This window comes from Dipodomys merriami, unplaced genomic scaffold, assembly GCF_024711535.1.
Source record: "Dipodomys merriami isolate MVZ:Mamm:240054 unplaced genomic scaffold, mDipMer1.0.p SCAF_277, whole genome shotgun sequence".
In the NCBI taxonomy this organism is placed as follows: domain Eukaryota; kingdom Metazoa; phylum Chordata; class Mammalia; order Rodentia; family Heteromyidae; genus Dipodomys; species Dipodomys merriami.
This window is the reverse complement of record NW_027204237.1, coordinates 1375668-1396342: the sequence shown is the minus strand read 5'-3', so window position 1 is coordinate 1396342 and position 20675 is coordinate 1375668. Positions and strand designations below refer to the sequence as shown.

At 40.1% G+C, this 20675-nt stretch overlaps 1 protein-coding gene across 17 annotated transcripts in view; it reads left to right on the top strand.

Moving 5' to 3' along the window:
• The window catches only part of LOC138837863 (microtubule-actin cross-linking factor 1-like), a 254302-nt gene that overhangs the window by 145837 nt on the left and 87790 nt on the right, over positions 1-20675 (top strand). For all 17 annotated transcript variants that reach the window (XM_070036897.1, XM_070036896.1, XM_070036895.1 and 14 more), the window contains 2 exons: positions 1841-2336; positions 3196-4667. In XM_070036897.1, the coding sequence (XP_069892998.1) occupies positions 1841-2336; positions 3196-4667 (1968 nt within the window). The remainder of the gene's footprint in view (positions 1-1840; positions 2337-3195; positions 4668-20675) is intronic.

The following is a 20675-nucleotide window of genomic DNA, read 5'->3' as shown; positions in this document are numbered from 1 at the left end:
AAAAAAAAAGAGTGTATTAAAACTTAGTGGCTCTTAGTTGCCTATTGAAGAAAGTCAGCTAAAGACCGTATTTAAGGCCTTTCACCCTCTTGTTTCAGCTTGTCTCACCAGCTTCATTTCTAGTCCTACCCCCATATGCCTGTATTTCTACCTGTATCAGGTAGTTTGTTCTTTTCTAACATGTCACTTTCCTACAGCTCTGTACCTTTGCCTAATCTTAGGCCCTCTTGAGTTGCTAGGACTATAGATATGAGCTACCAGTACTCAGTTATTTATTCTTTTGTGTGTGGTGGGGGGGGGGTTCGTGGAGGTTGAACTCTGGGCCTAGCGCTGTCCCTCAGCTCTTCAGCTCAAGGCTAGCACCCTACCACTTGAGCCACAGCACCACTTCCGGCTTTTTTCTGCTTATGTGGTGCTGAGGAATCGAACCCAGGCCTCATGCCTGTGAGGCAAGCACCCTACCAGTGAGCCAACTTCCCAGCCCCCAGTTATTTATTCTTTACTGTCATCTCTGGGGTAGCTTTTCTGATTTTCCTCTTCTACCTTTTGTTATGTCCAATAAATTAAATCACTCTTACTCCATGCTTTCACAGCATTCTGATAGTTTATTGATTACACATCTGTTATTTCTTGAGGTTATGTCCTATTTATATTTGGATAGTGCAAATGCTCAATACTTTTCCTAAATTGGCTCAGTTAATCTTTTTTCTTTTTTGGATGGTACTGGAATTTTAACTCAGGATTTTATACTGGCTAGATAGGCATTCTACTACTGGCTATTCCATCTGCCCTTTTGCATTGGTATATGGCAGGGAGCAGCATTGGGTTGTTATTTTTGTTTGTTTGCTTAAGATTTTTTGAGATAGGGGCTTGCTTTATGCCTAGGTCATTTCTCCTATTTGTGCTTCCCTGTGTATCTGAGATATTCCTTTGTACTTCTCACAACTGAGGTGACAGACATCATTTATCCAACAGCCAAGATAAATATTTTGCTATCATAATTGTAAAGATGAGGAACTGAGGTTGGAAAAACTTTTGAAATTTACCTAGTGCCATGCAACTAGTGACAGACAGAGCCAGAATTTAAATGCAGGCACTGTGGTACAAGAGTCCATAATTCTAACTTTTGATGAGAGCAATAAAAGATGGAAAGTAAATTAATTGAAAGCTTTAAAGAAGCTCTTTCTCTAAATGTAATATATTATAATGTAAAGATTTTATGCACTACTGGAATTTCGGTAAAGAAACTAAGAAAAAAACTGTGGCTCACATCTATAATCCTGGCTATTCAGGAGGCTGAAATACGAAAGTTGTCGTTGGAAACTCATTTGGGCAGAAAAGTCTATAAGAGACCTATAACCAATTAACCACCAAAAAGCCTGAAGTGGAGCTGTGGCTCAGTGGTAGAGTACCAGCTTTGAGCAGAAAACAGAGAGAGAAAAAGAGAGACAAGGAAACTAAGAAGAAGCATTGAGAGTTGAAATGAGAAGCCCAACTGGTAATATAACTGACATTGAGACAAATCAGAGGCCTGGTGTTGCACGGCAAAGCTGATAAATGCTGAGATAGTTTCCTACCCTAGATTGACCTTAGTAACTGACACTAAAACAAAATGAGACAAAGGAAAAAAAATGTAAGATAGATACAACCAATACTTAAAAATAAATTTTTATTAAGGAATTGTCAAAGTAATACTTCCTTAGCCTAGTAGACTTATCCCTGGAGTTTCCTGGCTTATTTTTAAAAGAGGATTGGCACAATCCAAAATCAGTTTTTGTTTTGACACTGTTTTTAGATCTGTTTTCTCAGTCCAAACATCTTGGTGTCATTTTGGTTTCAGTTTATGCTGAAGGAATTTGAAGCACGCAGGCAACAGCATGAGCAGCTGAATGAGGCAGCTCAGGGCATCCTAACAGGCCCTGGAGATGTCTCTCCATCCACCAGCCAAGTACAGAAAGAGCTCCAGAGCATCAACCAGAAGTGGATTGAGCTGACGGACAAACTTAATTCCCGTTCCAGCCAAATTGACCAAACTCTTGTCAAAAGCACCCAGTACCAAGAATTGCTACAGGACTTATCAGAGAAAGTGAAGGCAGTTGGACATCGACTAAACAGCCAGTCGGCCATCAGCACCCAACCTGAGGCAGTAAAGCAGCAACTGGAAGAAACTAGTGAGATTCGATCTGACTTGGAGCAATTAGATTGTGAGATGAAGGAAGCCCAAACACTGTGTGATGAACTTTCACTGCTCATTGGAGAGCCATATCTTAAGGATGAGCTGAAGAAGCGTTTGGACACAGTTGCCTTGCCACTCCAAGGTTTAGAAGACCTTGCAGGTAAGTTAGGGTGAAAGTGGCAGTAGTCCTGAAAATCTAAGATCAACTTTAGCTTGCTTTTGAGCTTATAATAATGTTAATCTAGCCCTTATTCCTGTGACTGAGAATTGCTGTGGTTATTACACACTGAGCTCCATATGCTGTATGGAGTTCTACATACCACGGTCCTAGATATTAAAGCTATAACACAAAGTCAGCAGGTAGACATGCCCATAGGTATACTAATACTAATAAGTGGACTTACATATGCCTTTTTATTATGGCCCTTAGTTTCTTTATTCTTTGGGTATACCCATGCATAAACCCTCTCCACGCATATATGCAAAATTAGAATATATTCTGGACTTCTTCTGATGATCTCATAAAAGAAAAAATAATGTCATTTCTTTATTGCTTATTTTTCTGGAATTATTTATGACTGTCAATTTTTACTAGCTTAGAACTCTCAGGTCACCTTACAAGGTTGGTACAAGATTTAAATAGGATATAATGTGTATACAAGTCTAGTTATATGCCTCTTTTATAGTATACTCTCAGTTAATATTTATTTCCTTCCCCTAAGATTCCTTCCACAACAAATATTTTATTTATTTTGGGGGGGGGGGGGTCTGGTCATGGGGCCTGAACTCTAGGCTGTCCCTCAGCTCTTCAGCTCAAGGCTAGCATTCTTATCACTTGAGCCACCGCGCCACTTCTGGCTCTTTTCTTTTTGCTTATGTGGTGCTGAGGAATCGAACCCAGGACCTCAGGCATGCAAGGCAAGCGCTCTACCACTGAGCCACCTTCCCAGCCCCCCCAACAAATATTTTAAATGCCATGTTCAGGCTTGATTGATTTTGATTTCATTTTCTTATTTCAGCTGATCGCATGAACAGACTACAGGCAGCTCTTGCCAGCACCCAGCAGTTCCAGCAAATGTTTGATGAGCTGAGGACCTGGTTATATGACAAACAAAGCCAGCAAGCAAAAAACTGCCCAATTTCTGCAAAATTGGAACGACTGCAGTCTCAGCTTCAGGAGAACGAAGAGTTTCAAAAGAGCCTTAATCAACATAGTGGCTCCTATGAAGTGATTGTGGCTGAGGGAGAATCTCTGCTGCTTTCTGTGCCTCCTGGAGAAGAAAAGAGAACTTTACAAAACCAGTTGGTTGAACTCAAAAGCCACTGGGAAGAACTTAGTAAGAAAACTGCAGATAGACAGTCTAGGCTCAAGGACTGTATGCAGAAAGCTCAGAAATATCAGTGGCATGTGGAAGACCTTGTACCTTGGATAGAAGATTGTAAGAACAAGATGTCTGAACTGCAGGTTACTCTGGATCCAGTGCAGTTAGAGTCCGGTCTCCTGCGGTCAAAGGCCATGCTGAATGACGTAGAAAAACGCCGTTCCTTACTGGAAATACTAAATAGTGCTGCTGATATTCTAATTAATTCCTCAGAAACAGATGAGGATGGTATTCGGGATGAAAAGGCTGGTATCAACCAAAGCATGGATGCCATTACAGAGGAGCTACAGGCAAAAACAGGGTCACTAGAAGAAATGACTCAGAGGCTCAAGGAGTTTCAGGAAAGCTTTAAGAATATTGAAAAGAAAGTTGAAGGAGCCAAACACCAACTTGAAATCTTTGATGCTCTGGGCTCTCAAGCATGTAGCAATAAGAATCTGGAGAAGTTAAGAGCTCAACAAGAAGTACTGCAGGCCCTGGAGCCTCAGGTAGACTACCTAAGAAACTTTACTCAGGGGCTGGTAGAAGATGCACCCGATGGATCTGATGCTTCCCAACTTTTACATCAAGCTGAGGTCACCCAGCAAGAGTTCTTAGAAGTAAAGCAAAGAGTGAATAGTAGTTGCATGATGATGGAAAACAAACTGGAGGGGATTGGCCAGTTTCACTGCCGAGTCCGAGAGATGTTTTCCCAATTGGCAGACCTGGATGATGAGCTAGATGGCATGGGTGCTATTGGCAGAGACACAGATAGCCTGCAGTCACAAATCGAGGATGTAAGGCTGTTCCTTAACAAAATTCAAGTCCTCAGGTTAGACATAGAAGCCTCTGAAGCAGAGTGCCGACAGATGCTAGAAGAAGAGGGGACTCTGGACTTACTAGGTCTCAAAAGGGAACTAGAAGCCCTAAACAAACAGTGCAGCAAACTGACCGAGAGAGGAAAAGCTCGCCAGGAACAGCTGGAGCTGACCTTGAGTCGAGTAGAGGACTTCTATAGGAAATTGAAGGTTCTCAATGATGCAACTACAGCTGCAGAGGAAGGAGAGGCGCTCCAGTGGGTAGTGGCAACCGAAGTGGATGTCATTAACCAACAGCTAGCAGATTTTAAAGTAAGTGTTGCTCCTCTTTTTTCCTTTTCCTAATATTTATATATTTGCTTGGTACTAATTGAGTATCTAAATTTTCACTCCCAACTCTGGTTTTCATATTCTCACTCCCTTGCCACCACAGCACACTGTTAGGAAACGAAACAGTCTCTTGGATGTACAATAAGATGGTTTGAACTTTTTCCTACCATACTTTAATTTTCATTATTAAGGGTGTAGAAAAAAATGTCTAGCCTTCCTTATTCTTATGTAAGAATCTCAGAATTTCCTGAGATTTCAAATTAACTAATTTGCTAACTGCAGTGAAGACATCTTCAGGGCTCTGTTTTCAGATTTACCCACGAGATGCCCTAAGATAAATATGGTTCACCTCCTAAAGTGTTGATATCACACAGGGGAAATTTTTAAGTATGCTAATAGGGAATCAAATTCTGATGTTATTAAATGAAACATGATGCTTTTACAGCAAGCAGCTTAATAGTGCATCCCAGATTCCTAGAGTACATGTTCTTTGCCTATAGGAGAGTCCTAAGATTTTGTGAGCCTAAATTTAAACAATGCATGTTTAAATGCCTGGACCCTAAAATGTGGATTTGCTGGCCAGGGGTATTTCTTTTGGGTTTGACTCTCACTATACTCAAGGGTTTCCTTTGTGCTAAATGCTTCACTCCACCACTGTGACCTTCATGGTACATAGAATAGATTTAGAAAGGATACTACTGGCATTTCATTTTCATCAGTAATAGTAATTATTCCCACTTACACTTACATAGTTAAACAGTAAAAATTTGTTCTCTCAGAACCCCTGCCCATCAAAGATTAAAGCCAGCCAGGCATGGTGATACTTCCCTGTAATCCCAGCACTTGGGAGGCTGGGGCAAGATGAATAAGACTTTGAGGCCAGCCTGGGCTACATAGCAGATAATATAGTAAAACCCTGCCTCAAAAAATAAAAACAAAAAAGAGTAGGGAAGACATTGACACCATATCAAAGCCACATTGTCTTAGAAAGATGATAGCTTTGTGGGCCAAGATCCAAGTATACAGAGTGGCCATCACTGAAGAACCCCTTAAAAAAGGACCTAAGGGATATTCAGCATTGATGTGATATATTAGCTACAGGCTCTCTTACCATGCTTGGAAATAATGCCCGAATTAACAGTAGTCCTTATTTCTGAGTTTCTTGAGGTACCTGCTAGAGAAAGGGTAGATAGAGAAAATTCATACTCATGAGCCCATTTGTGTTCCTCTTCAAAACACACATGCTTCTGTTCTAGTGTCAATGTAGCCTTCCCTGTTTAGCCTGAACATTTTTCTTTTCTCTCCTGTTGGAAGTTCCTCAAGAAGATACACTTTCTATAAGTATATGTCTATTATCCAATTCACCTGGATCCATTTTTAGAAAACAAATTTATCCCTGTCAGCTGCAAAATGGTTTTAACTAACTAGATTCTAGCTAGCATAAGAATTACTTTAAATTTTATTTTCCTTGTTTTCTCAACATTATGCATAACTTTTTCTTAATGAGTGCAGGTTAACACTAAAAAGTATACTTTAGCCGGGCGCTGGTGGCTCACGCCTGTAATCCTAGCTACTCAGGAGGCTGAGATCTGAGGATCGCGGTTCAAAGCCAGCCCGGGCAGGAGAGACCGTGAGACTCCTATCTCCAATAAACCACCAGAAAACTGGAAGTGGCGCTGTAGCTCAAGTGGTAGAGCGCTTGCCTTGAGCTGAAGAGCTGAGGGACAGCACCCAGGCCCAGAGTTCAAGCCCCACGACCGACAAAAAAAAAAAAAGTATACTTTATTCTACAGTAATATTCTCAAATATATTACAAAAATTTGGGGCTGTTCTGATGTACATGTTCCTAAATTATTATGCAGTTTGAGTATTGAAGTACTGGTTCAGGACCTCTGCCATGTTGTACTGGTTGAATCTGCTTGGTGTATATGAAGGAGATATTTTCTGTTATCTGTTGGCTCAACTGTCCACAGATTAAAAGCATTTCATAAGAAAACATAAATCAACAATAAAAATAATACAAAAGGAAAAAACAATATAGCATGATAAGTATTTATTTAACATTTACATTGTATTAGATATTATAAACAATCCAGAGAAGATTTAAGTTGTATGCAGATACTATGCCATTTTTTATGATTGGCCTGAGTATACATGGACTTTATTATCCATGGGGATTCTAGAACTAGTCCTGGAAGGATACCAAATATGTAACTATCACTTTTCATCATTAGAGTCTGCTGTAGCAGTCTACCCCTCCCTTCTAATCTTCACTGAGCTAGAAAAGGAAATAAACAAGTCTTTTAAAAATTGTATAAAAGCCAGGCAAAGTGAAACACGCTTATAATCACAACATTCAGGAGTCAGACAGAATGACGAGTTCAAGGCCAGCCTGGACTATTTAGTGAGACTGTCTCAAAACAAAACAAGAGGGGCTCAAAACAGGAGGTGGCTTAGTGGTAGAGTGCTTGCCTTGCATGCCTGAGGCCCTGGGTTCGATTCCTCAGCATCACATAAGCAAAAAGAAAAAGCCGGAAGTGGCGCTGTGGCTCAAGTGGTAGAGTGCTAGCCTTGAGCTGAAGAGCTGAGGGACAGCACCCAGGCCCAGAGTTCAGGCCCCACGACTGGACCCCCCCCCCCAAAAAAAAAAAAAAAAACAAGAAAACCTTAAATATGAGCTAGAATATAAGAAAGAGACTTTAGGCAGGTATAAATTGTGTTTGGATGTGATAACAAGTCATCTCCCCTCCTCCCCCCTTTCTAAAAACACTGAATTTTTATGTTGCTGGAAGACTTCAAGAAATTACTGAGTATTACTTACTGTATGTTACTTGTATCAAGTGTATTGCTTCTTAGTGCTTAGACTCCACTAGCTGCTTAGCTGTTTGCTATATATGAAGGCTGGGAGCATCCAGCTGTGGGCTCTTGTTGACAAGGCAAGCTTGAATGGGGGTTGGGGGGAGCTAGCAAGGGAGGGCAGGTTCTGGTGGCTCAAGCCTGTATGTAATACTAGAGACTCCATCTCTAAAATAACCAGCAAAATGCTGCTCTAGAGGCATGGCTTTAGTGAGAGAGTTCCAGCTATTAAAAAAATGAGTTCAAGCCTGAGTGTGTGGGGGAGAGAGGAGGAAGGGAGGTAAAATGCCCTGTTAAGACCCATTTTGTTATTGTTGTCTCCTGGGGCTTCAACTCAGGGCCTGGGCCCTGTCCCTGAACTCTTCTGCTCAGAGCTAGCACTGGAGCTGCTTTAGACTTTCTAGTGGTTAACTGGAGATAAGAATCTTAAAAGTAAATAGTGACTACAAAATAATCACTGTCCTCCATCAAGTTGGAGGTGCAGATCAGAAGCTCAGTTCCACTAATTTACCCAGTGTGGAAGTTAAAAGCATTGGGAAGTTTTTGCCTCCTTCTGGAGGGGAGGATGTCACTCCTGGCTTGGCTCATGCTGAGCTCATAGGAAGTGAAAACAATGAGAGGGGAAAACTCTGTGTCAGTTCCACAACCCCCTGGAGGCTGAGTGAAAAGATTTTGTTGGACTCATTCTGAGGACTGAGTCATTTTTCTGATAAGAGTACTGGGTTCCTGACTCACGTGCTTCAGTCAAAGTGAACTAATCTTCCCTAGTGAAACATAAACTAGACTCAGAAAATAATGACTTTGCTTTCAGATTTAATTATTCTTGAGTAAAACATAAAAATAAATATTTTATAAAAGGAAAAGCAACTTTAGCTTTAAGTTTTGTGCTCCTTTCTGTTTTAATGGACTCATATATTAGCCTAGAATGTGTGTTAGAGCCCGCTGCTGATGGCTAACACCTGTAATGCTACCTACCCAGGAAGCTGAGATCTTAGGATCACAGTTCAAAACCAACCTGGGCAGGAAAGGCCATGAGCCTCTTATCTCCAATTAAGTACCTAAGTACCTACAAACCAGCAATGGAGCTATGGCTCTAAGTGGTAGAGTGTGCTAGCCTTGAGCAAAAAGGCTCAAGGTCAGCACCTAGGCTCTGAGTTCATGCCCCACAATTAGGGCATGTGCTTGGGGGAGAAGGAGTTTTTGTATAAGAAGGGGATTTGAATCTGTGAGATAAAAGCACAGACTCTGCTTTGACCTGGCTAATACCACCGGGAATAGTTGCACTAGACAGATGAGTAGTAGTCAAATCTACAGAGAACCTCCAAGCTTACTTGGGACTGTGCAGTAGTGTTGATAAATCCATGAAGCTGCACTTACGGAAAATTATTATCATGAACATGGTAAAATTAGTTCTCAAGGCTTTCCATTGGTACCTTCTAAATAATTCATAGAATCTGGTCAGATAAGAATGGCAGAGAAAAGCCGGGCGCTGGTGGCTCACGCCTGTAATCCTAGCTACTCAGGAGGCTGAGATCTGAGGATCGCAGTTCAAAGCCAGCCCGGGCAGGAGAGACCATGAGACTCCTATCTCCAATAAACCACCAGAAAAACCGGAAGTGGCGCTGTAGCTCAAGTGGTAGAGCGCTCGCCTTGAGCTGAAGAGCTGAGGGACAGCGCCCAGGCCCAGAGTTCAAGTCCCATGGCCGACCCAAAAAAAAAATAAAAAAAGAATGGCAGAGAGTCCTTTTAAGCAGTCAGAGATCTCAGCCTTCCTGAGTAAGGACCTTTCCTGGGTTCCCTTCTATGTTGGAAGTAGGAAGGAAGAAACCCTTCCAGAAGTCATAATGAGAATATTGAGCATGATTTTAGAAAACTGGGAGGAATCTAATCTATAATGTCTAATCTCTTCAGGAAATTCCATTTTCCTGAATTAAAGAGTCTGCTGAGGAAAAGGAATTGTATGTGCCTAAGAAAAGCCCAACAAGAAAAGAAGGGTCTTTATAACCATGAAATAATGTTTAGCATTTTCCTTTTTTCTTTCTTTTTTTTGTCAGTCATGAGACTTGAACTCAGGGCCTGTGCTGTGTTTCTGAGCTCTTTTGCGCAAGGCTAGTGCCTTATCACTGAGAAGTTTAGGATCTTAACCTTTTACTTATGAAGAATGGAAACCATTCTGTGTCTTTTGTTGTTGTTGTTGTTGTTGTTCATGGGGCTTGAACTCTGGGCCTGAGTACTGTCCCTCAGCTCTTCAGCTCAAGGCTAGCACTCTACCACTTGAGCCACAGCGCCACTTCTGGCTTCTTTTTCCTGCTTATGTGGTGCTAAGGAATTGAACCCAGAGCCTCAGGCATGCAAGGCAAGCGCTCTATCACTGAGCCATCTTCCCAGCCCCAAGGTTTTCTACTTCTTAGTGACAAGAAAAATAGGAAATGGAAACCCCTTTAGGGTCTGTTTAGTTTCTCCAATTAGTTCACATCAACTAAGCCAATCAGTATTTTCCTTTCTTGTCTTGCATCTGGGCTGGTAAGATGTAATTGTAGCAGCAGGCTTATGGGGTTGTTCTTTCCTCTAATTCAGGTAATCAGAATTCAGAACCAAAAAACAGTACATTACAAAATCTGTCTGGAATAGCTAGATGGATAGCATTCTATTACATTAAAAAAAATCTTTTAGGCTCCTTCATTTGATTTTTCCCCCCTCTCACAGTAAACTTACACTGCCCTTAAGCATATATGAAACCCCTTAAAAGACAGGACCCAGTATGAGCATTGAAAGACTGCCAATTTGCACAGAGATACTTGCATCTTCCTTCTATATGGTATAAAGCTAGTATCAGCCCATCTAAGGTTTTGCCACTTAGTACACCTGCCTGAGAATGAGTCAGTAGAAGATAAAGCAAATGAGGTCAGCATTATCTACCCACCCTGGGAGAGAAGTGAAATCAAACCCTGGAAGATTTATCACTTGGAGGTTTAAATAACTCCAGCTTTACAACAGCTAAGTAGCCCTCTCCAAACATATCCCTTGTGCTGACCTTTGGTCCATCTTGGCTCCCCCCCCCCCCCCATTCCTCTCCTCTCTTCTCTCCTCTCTCCCACCTTTCTTTCCTTCTTCTTTCCTTCCTTCCTTCCTTCCTTCCTTCCTTCCTTCCTTCCTTCCTTCCTTCCTCCTTCCTTTCCTTCCTTCTTCCCTCCTTCCATCTTTTTTTTTTTTTTTGCCAGTGCTGGGGATTGAACTCAGGATCTGGGCACTGTCCCTGAGCTTCTTTTGCTTATAGCTACTTCCAGCTTTTCCTGTTTATGTGGTACTGACAAATTGAACCCAGGGCTTCATGCAAGATAAGCACTCTACCACTATGCCACATTCTCAGCCCCTACTTCTGTTTTTTTTTTTTTAAACAAGGCTGCCACCATGAAACTAGAGTTCAAGAGATTGAATATGCTCTAGAACCCAATTTCTCAACTTAAGCACTATTGACATCTTGGATTGGGTAGTTTGGGGTTTTTGTTTTGTTTTGTGTTGTGTAGGAAGCTATCTAGTGTTATTGTAGGGTATTTAACAGCATCTCTGTCCTGTAACTACTAGCAATAAGAACTTCCCAGTTAAAACCACCAAAATTGTCTCCAGATATTTCCCAATGTCCCTTGAAAGACAGGATTTTACCTTTTTGAAAACCACTGCCCTAGAAGAAGTTGCCACCATTGGAATAGATACTAATTGAGTAAGTTAAATATTTGTATAGCAAATAGTCACCTGGTAATTTGATTATGACTCTGTGAGCAGCAACAACTGTCTCTAAGCCTTTCTTTAGGCCAGCTTAGATATCTTATTTTCACTAGTGATAATCTGTGTGATTTTAAATCCTCCTAGTCACATTCCTGGCATGAGAAATTTGTTTACAATTGTAGGGTGCAGGTGTTTGGTTGTTAATGTGTTTCCAAAGAAAATTTCTTTGTGGAAATACTTCAGTGTGCTTCCTTGTCCTGTGACTTTAAAAGGATACTACAATATGTCACTCATGTACTGCAGCCAACTCAGTTTGGCCACTGATATTTATAACCCTATGTGACCACCCCCACTCCAAAGAATTCCAATGCTCTATAATAATCCTCCCCACCCCCACAATACCAACTGGATAAGGAAACTGGGAAGGAACCTTTGAGGTATTAAAGCAATTATGCTAGTCCTTCTGTAGCCATACACAGCATTGCATGCCTGTTATCCCAGCTACTCAGAAGGCTGAAACAGGAAGATCACTTGAGGCCAGGAATTAGAGGCAGGCCTGGGCCACATAGCAAGACCCAGTCACAAAAAAAGAAGTATACTGGGTACTTTGAAGCTGACTTGCTAGTTCATGAGCTATAAACTGTGAGGCTCTGTATTTTTACATTTGGCTACTTTTCCAAGAAAAAAAACTGAGTTCCACAGATAATCCAATCATGTAACTACATCAAGACATTACTGATCCAAAGGGGTGTCTCCTGCCAAATGGATTCTTAGTTTCAGCTGTCTTAGTTAGAAAACTGTAGCTATGAGGAGAAAGTGCTTCCTCCCTACCTTCCTTGAGATTTTGCCAAAAACAAGTACTTTTCAAGTAAGAGGTTTTGGTATTGATTATGAAAGATGAATGGGATACACTTTTCCTGCCACTAGTTTCAAATGTGATCTTTTAGAACTTTGCGCTGACTGTGGTTGAGAATAAATGCTATGTGGTGTACTTGGGTAGGTGCTAGGATTTCAGATCATTTCTAGTTAACAATAGGGAAATCAGCACAAAGAATTGCAAGTATGTAGTCACTTAAGTGAACCAACAAGAGACTGAGTCTAAATGATCCCTAGAAACCCCAAAATCCCAGTTTGTAGAAAAGAAAACTGAGACTTAAAGAGGTTAAATCGTTGTTGTTGTTGTTGTTGTTATTGTTCAAGCCACATAGTAAGTAAACATTTAGGTTGGAATTAGAAAGGTCTGTTTGGCCCTAGAGCTCATGCTATCCCTATGGTCTCACCTGGAGCAGATTTGCCACTGGAGGGACATTCAGAAATTTTTTTATTGTCAGAAGTAGGGAGGCTATTTGTAGATAAAAAGGAAGGAAGGAAAGGAAGGTGGGAAAGGAAGAAAGGAAGGGAGGGAGGGAAAGAGGGAGGAAGGAAGGCAAACAGTAGATTTAATTTTTTGCTCCTTCAGATTCAATGACATGTAAATGTAAGAACTAACTGATGAAATAATCCTGGGATTCTGCCCGAAGAAGCTTCCATGGTTTTCCTCTCCCTTTTGAAAAATTAGTTAAGAAATAGTGCTGCTTCTGAGAGTAACTTTCACAGATTTGTTGAATGAAGTCAGAATCTTGGTGAACTAATTGGAGTTAGTGACTAAAGAATTCATCCATATTTGACCAGTCTCTGCCCCACCCTGCCACAAGACTCCTGCTGTGGAAGTCAGTCAGCTGTGTATCTCCAGCTACTTCCTGTAGGGTGTGTAGTGGAATGGCATCAGCCCTTGCACCAGCTGGGAATACTGATCTCTGATTTTATCAGACTTTGTCTCCTGAGTCTAGCTGTTTGGAACAAAAGACCCTTCTGTTAGAAAACTGGTCACCGAGTACAGACATATTTTACACACACACACACACACACACACACACACACACACACACACACACAGAGTCACCGAGTACAGACATATTTTACACACACACACACACACACACACACACACTATTTTGTAGCTTCTAAGCCATGCATCTCCATCATGGAGATGCTTTTGTCTGTATTCACCCTTTCTATGTGTATGTATCCTTCCCCCAAATTAGATGGAAGGAGCCATCAGATCTGATTAATAGTCTGTTAGAACCTGGTCTGTTTCTATACCTAGGGTTTTTCTTCTTCAATCTTGTATTACATAGTTGGTCCCCATCATCTTTCCCTTCCTGTTTCCTATATAGACTGTTCACTCTAGCCACCCCAGACAATCCTGTACATTTCACCTGTTTTGATTTCTACCCATACTTGAAGATATAGCTCAAGTCCCACCTCATTAAAAAGCTTTCCTGAACTTGCCAGCTTATTCCATCTTCTGACCACCCAAATCACTGAGTATATGTAAATAATTTGGTCCTTATTACATATTGCCTAATTCGGGCACTTGATGATTATATGAATTTGTCTATCCCTTTTCTCAATGAATCCTTATTTTTGCCCCTCAAAGTAAATAGCATATTGATATATAAATATTTGAAAACAAGTGAATATTAGACTGGTTGTATGAACGTCCTTTATTTTCCATAAGCCATGTGAGCCCCAGAATTCGTAGTGTCTGCCACACTTAAGGTAGATTCTTACATGTCTTGAAGACAGTGTAATCTTTGCCTGGTTTTCTCACCTTTTCATCATTTGTCTATATACTATTCTCTACTATAGCTTAGGTTAAGAGCATTGCTCTCATGTCAGTATTAGCCCAAACAGCAAAACTAAGACAGAAACTTGCTACTTCGTATGCACTTTAAGTTTGTTTTGTAATTACTCATCACATTACAGCTATTGTCATTTATACAATTAATAGGCAGTTAACAGAGTCTTCACACTTCAGCCTGGTAAAAGTGAAAAAAAAATAGAATCCACATTCAAGTTGGGAATACTTAAGTCTGACTACTAGCTCTGTCATTACAAGCTGAACCTAAGTTTTAATACTAGCTCTGTGATTACAAGCTAAATGACCACGGAGAAAATTACTTAAATTCTCAGTATCTTGATTATTTAAATATAAGAAATGAACAGTAGTAAATTATGCTTTTAGAGTTTGTATGACAATTAAATGAAGTTATATATACCAAAACACTGACTTATATTGGGTACTAGATAAATAGTAATCTCTTTAAAAAAAACTTACCTAGATATACAAATTAGAATATTGTGCAATATTTGTATTAAGATCAGCTATGCCTCTTTATGCCTAAGGATGATCTAAGTCTCATCCATCACTAGATTAGATCTTTACCTTTTTGAAAAAATGGAAATTACAAAGATGAAGTAAAATCAGTTTACAGTAGCAATGAAGCATATAGATGGTCGGACAGCCTTCATGAACAGATTTTGTAGGGCTTGTTTCTGACTCTAGAATAGCAATACATAGGCAGGTTTAAGTTATGACTCTTTAACACAACTTAAAAATACATTTTGTATACATACATAAATATACGTGCCTATTCATTAATTTATTCATTTATGCATTTCTGTCAGAATCCCACAGCCAGCAACTATTCTGAGATCATTTTGGCCTTGGCTTATATACTCTACAAATCAATGTTATTTTCAAATCATTAACCAGAATTAACCAGAAGGCATTACCAGCTCAGTGACTTCCCTAGTCATGCATTTACTCATCAGATTAGCTTTAATGATCTCAGAGTCCTTGGCCTAATTAACTATAGCTTTTATCATAGAACATATTCTTTCTTCCATTGCCAAACAATGGCAAGTACTAAATCAGCATCTTTAAGAGAGACATCTCTTCATATCAACTTAGTTTCCAAACACAAACTAAAATTAAATTAAAAACACAAATACATTTCATCTGTCAGTCACATACCAGATTGAGATATCTTACAGAAAGCCTTTAATATTTTACAATTTTAGCAAATATGAATGTCTTGTGTAAATAAGTCAAGGGAGATAATTTGAAGAAATTAAACTTAGGATTCTTCTGCTTGAATTTCTTGGTATCTACTCTAGTAAACCAAGCTATGTTTGATAAGATTCTTTTTAAAACCTAAATTATTTATATGTCTGTGAAAAATAGTAAGAATTGCTTTAGTGATCCTTGTTGGTTTAACCATAGTGACAACTAAAGCAGTGTTCTAGGCACCTATCCATCACTTTACAGCCATTGGCATTTAATAGTGTACAGTCAGCAAGAGTCTTCATACTTCATTCAGCCTGGTGCAATGAGAAAAATAAAAAAATGTATCTTCAGAACAGTGGTAGCTTCTCAAGCCCTCAGGAAGTTGCTTGGTTCTTTCATCTCTTCCATTAATACTATGACACTTTTATCAAGGAAAGCTGAAAATAAATATGCAGGAGAGAATCCAGTTTGTATATGCCCAACTGCTAGGTGTCATAAAGGAATTGGAGAATTCTTCAGACTGGCCCCTGAAGATTCTGGAAAAGAGAGTCACGGTCCCAGGGAAACAATGATAGGAAAAGCAGAAAGAAAAGTAACCTAATGACATAAATGTTGAACAAAGAACAGGATTTTTTATTAATCTTTGAATAATGCCTCTTTTTTATTCTGGTGTTACGGGATATAAATTTTGTAAGTAAGCATTTAATTTTACAAATTCTACAAATACACTGAAATTTAGCTATTCAAAAGTAAATAGTTAAGAAATTAGAGAAATTGTAAAGTTATGATTACTTATTTAGTTCAATATTTATGGCCACGTGATTGTTGGAATAGGGCCATATTTTTATTCCTCTTGTTTACTTTAAAAAGTACAGTTAGCACAGTTAGGCTTTTGCATGTTAAAAAAGAGATATGCTCATTACCTGACTTTGAAATGATAGCCCCTCTATATAATGATAACAATAGTTATATTTCTATAAAAGCACAATTAGACTTTTGTACACTAAAAACTTGGGAGGAATTAAATATGAGTTAAAACTGTCACTTTTTTTTCAGAAAGAGAGCCCCATACGTAGTATTGAAAAAAGTAAGATGGATATCTTTTCTTTTTAGAAAAAGTTAAAGATAATTTCATCTTAAGGATATAAATGGATGCTAATCAAACTTCTTTTTTTTTTTTTTTTTGGGTCCGGTCGTGGGGCCTGAACTCTGGGCCTGGGCACTGTCCCTCAGCTCTTCAGCTCAAGGCTAGTGCTCTACCACTTGAGCCACAGCGCCACTTCCGGCTTTTTTTTTCTTTTTTTTTTGCTTATGTGGTGCTGAGGAATCGAACCCAGGGCCTTGAGCATGCAAGGCAAGCGCTCTACCACTGAGCCACCTTCCCAGCCCCACTAATCAAACTTCTAAAACAACAACAAATAGATAAAATACTAAGTCGAGATTCCATAAAATACATTAAAAGACTTGGGTTTGCTGGATAGTGGTGGCGCATGCCTGTAATCCTAGCTACTTAGGAGGTTGAGATCTAAGGATTCAATCTGAAGCCAGCCGAGGCAGGAAAGTCTGTGAGACTCTTAACCTCAATTAATCACAGAAAAAGCCAGAAGTAGCAGCCTAGCTCAAGTGGTAGAGCACTAGCTTTGAACAACAAGTAGCTCAGGGACAGCACCAAGGCCCAGAGTTTGAGCCCCAGGACCAGGAAGGAAAAAAACAAACACCCCTGAGCACCAGTGGCTCACACCTATAATCAAGATGCAGAGATATGAGGATTGAGCTTTAAAGCCAGCCCAAGCAGGAAAGTCTGTGAGACTGTTATCTCCAATTAACTACCGAAAAAAAGCCAGAAGTGGAGCTGTGGCTCAACAAGTGATAGAGCACTACCTACTAGCCTTGAGCACAAAAGCTCAGGGACAACATCCATGCCCTGAGTTCAAGCTTTACTAGACACACACACGAATTTTGATTTTTTTTCTTGAATATATATTTGATTTAGCATCATAAAATTACCCTTTGGGCTTGTACTTTTATAGTTGTATATCAGTAAAACATAATAGATAAATCAAACCATAAGCCCAGCACTATGACTAAGGTCCTTAGAGTTTCTATTTCATTTTTCAAGATATCCAGTGGTATAAATAAAGAGGTAGGAATAATACTATTATTATTTTTTTTTGGGGGTCCGGTCATGGGGCCTGAACTCTGGGCCTGGGCACTGTCCCTCAGCTCTTCAGCTCAAGGCTAGCACTCTACCACTTGAGCCACAGCGCCACTTCCGGCTTTTTTCTTATGTGGTGCTGAGGAATCGAACCCAGGGCCTCGAGCATGCAAGGCAAGTGCTCTACCACTGAGCCACCTTCCCAGCCCCAATAATATTATTTGTTAAATGATATTCTTGCTTCCTTATACCACTTTTGCTCACTGACAGCCTCTCAGTTTTCAAAATTATCCATGTTTTGTGAAATTGATTTGAAACAAATGCTTATTTTTACACAAAAAAGAGTTGTTTGATTAACAAAATACAAGAGACAGGTTTCAAATACTTCTGTATTATTTATTCTATCTCCATTTTTAAGTTTTTGTTTTGTTTTGTTGGTCATGAGGCTTAAACTTGGGGCCCGGTGCTGTCCCTGAGCTCTTCTGCTCAAGGCTAGTGCTCTACCACTTTGATCCACTGTTGCACTTCCAGTGTTCTGGGGGTTAATTGAAGATATGAGTTTTATGGACTTTGCTGCCTGGGCTGGCTTTGAACCATGATCTTCAGATTTCAGCCTCCTGAAATAGCTAGGATTACAGGCACAAGCCACCAGTGCTTGATTTCCTTTTCTAAATGCAGCCAAGATTTCTTGGAGATTAAACACAAGGAAGTGTCTCATAGAAATAGATAACTTTGTGACAGTCATGCCACCCTGAACTGAATTCGGTTTCAGTGGAATGAGCCACATTGTCACTTTCACAGGAGAACTTCCTTGAACTTCAGACCAGATGGAGCTCCTTTAAACCAGTTTCTCATGGCACTTGCTTGCTTTTCTTTCATAGTTGTTAAGCAATTAAAATGAATATGTCTCCACCAGGAGAGTTTAGATTCTGACTCTGTCCTGCTCTTTTCTGTTTCTCTTTAGTTCCTATGGTTGAAGGCACATATTTGCTGAATAAAAATAATTAAGAATATAACTCTTGGCAAGAGATATACCTCAATAATGGAGTGCATGTGCCTAGAAATAACAGTTCTTGAAGTTCTGTCATCTGTCCTTCCTGTCTCTTTCTGTGTTCAGTCTCTGCGATGAACAGCCCCACACTATTCCCTGGCTGGGGAGGAACTCCCTCCAAATCCATTGCTCTACACTAAAGAAATAGAGCCAAGAGACTATTAAAGCATTTTATTTTTATTTTTCCCTGTAACCTCTTACCTGACCTGCTATGAAGTCCAAATGTGCTCTGTAGGGTTTTGTTTTGTTTTTTTATCTTGTCGGTGGTGGGGCTTGAACTTAGGTCCTGTGCACTGTCCTTGAGCTTTATCACTCAAGGCTAGCACTCTACTACTTTGAGCCATAGGGCCACTTCCAGTTTTCTGGAGTTTAAAAAGTCTCACAGACTTTCCTGCCCAGCCTGGCTTTGAACTACAACCCTCAGATCTTATCCTCTTGAGTAGCTAGGATTACAGACATGAGCTCTCTATAACTTCTTTCACAACTTCCTACCTCATTTTCACTAGTTGTGGTATTTTGGGCAAGTATATTTTACCACCCTGCGCTTCATTTAGGAATTAGGAATTTGGCTTGGTTTTTGTATTGTTTTTGTGCTGATCCTGGGGCTTTCCCTAAGCTTTTTTTCTCAAGGCCAGCATTCTACCACTTTGAGTTACAGCTACATTTCCAGCTTTTTGGAGGTTAATTGGAGATGAGTGCCCATGGTGGCTTCGAACTGTAACCCTTGGATCTCAGCCTCTTGAGTAGCTAGGATTACAGGTATGAGCCTGCCCTGGCTGGCTTTGAACTGTGGAATAGCTAGGATTATAAATGTGAGCCACCAGTGCCCGGCTCGAGTTTACTTGCCATTCTAACCTCTCACTTTTCCCTGCTATACTCATTCTTCTTAAGTTACACTGAATTAGAATTTGCTTCCTTAGAAATGTTGCTTTCATATCTCTAGTTCTTCATTTGGAAATACTTGTCTTCACCGTCTCTACATATCTATATTCGTCTCTACATATCTATATTCTAATACGTAACTGTGGATTCTTCTAGGACTCTTTCTTGATTCTCCCTGCTTTCTGTCAGATTTTTATTTTGGGGGGGGGGTCCGGTCGTAGGGCCTGAACTCTGGGACTAGACGCTGTCCCTCAGCTCTTCAGCTCAAGGCTAGCGCTCTACCACTTGAGCCACAGCTCTACTTCCGGCTTTTTTCTTTTTGCTTATGTGATGCTGAGGAATCGAACCCAGGGTCTCAGGCATGCAAGGCAAGTGCTCTACCACTGAGCCACCTTCCCAGCCCAGATTTTTTTTTTTTTAATTTGCAAAAGCCCCCATGCTTTTGTCATCACCAGATGTTTAGAAAAAGGAAAGGGCTTACAGAGGTCATGGGAGTTCCTGCAGAGTGTGTGGAAAGTTTTCTCTTGGGTTCAAAAATACATGAGAGCTCAAATAGCTTTGAAATCCTTAGTTTCCCATTTAAAACAAACTCCACACCATATTGTGTTGCTTTTTGAACCACTCTGTAGCCAAATTTATAATAATGAAAGCACAAAAGGATGTTAATGACGGATGCCTAACAGGTACAGACTAATACTGTGGAGTTTCCACTTGTAAATAAAGCATGTAAAATCTCGATATCCTAAGATGAAAGGCATTTTGTAGATCTAAAATGAGCAAGATCCAACCAGTCTATTGTGTCCTCTTTTATTCCAAGAGAGAGTTCCCATCAAGGTAGATGAAAAGAAAGGCATTTTAGTACCTAAAGAGTAGATTGGGGGGGTGGGGGGAGTGGAGAGATGGGAAGGGATGGATGGGAAGGGGAAACAAAGGATGAGGCAACAATGCTTGATAAGAAATGTACTCATTACCTTGCCCATGTAATTGTAACCCCTCTGTATGGTATGAAAATCAATTAAAAAACAAAAGTAGATGTAGGATTGTAGATTGTCCTAGTGGGTTGACAGTTCAGATCTGAGGGAGACAAAGGCAAAGTGCCAAGTCCAAAACTTGGAAAGGGAGCTGTGTTAGAGTGTGAGGAGACTCCACCCAGCTGCCTTTAATTAAGAAGACAGCAGGAAGGAGCTAAAAAGAGCCAGGATTGTTCTTCTAGGTTCACTGAAGGAAAATCTGACACCAAATCCTCTTCTTAGGAATTTCAAAATGAGTACGGAATTCTTTGAGCTCTATAATCTACTAACTGGAAACTAATTTGAAATGTGGCTTGAGCACATACATTTGTGGTTTCAGGGGTGGGGAAAGTATCTGAAGAGGTACTCTGAAACTCTTTTTAAGAAAGCTTCTCTTTTAAAAACTTTACACATGGCA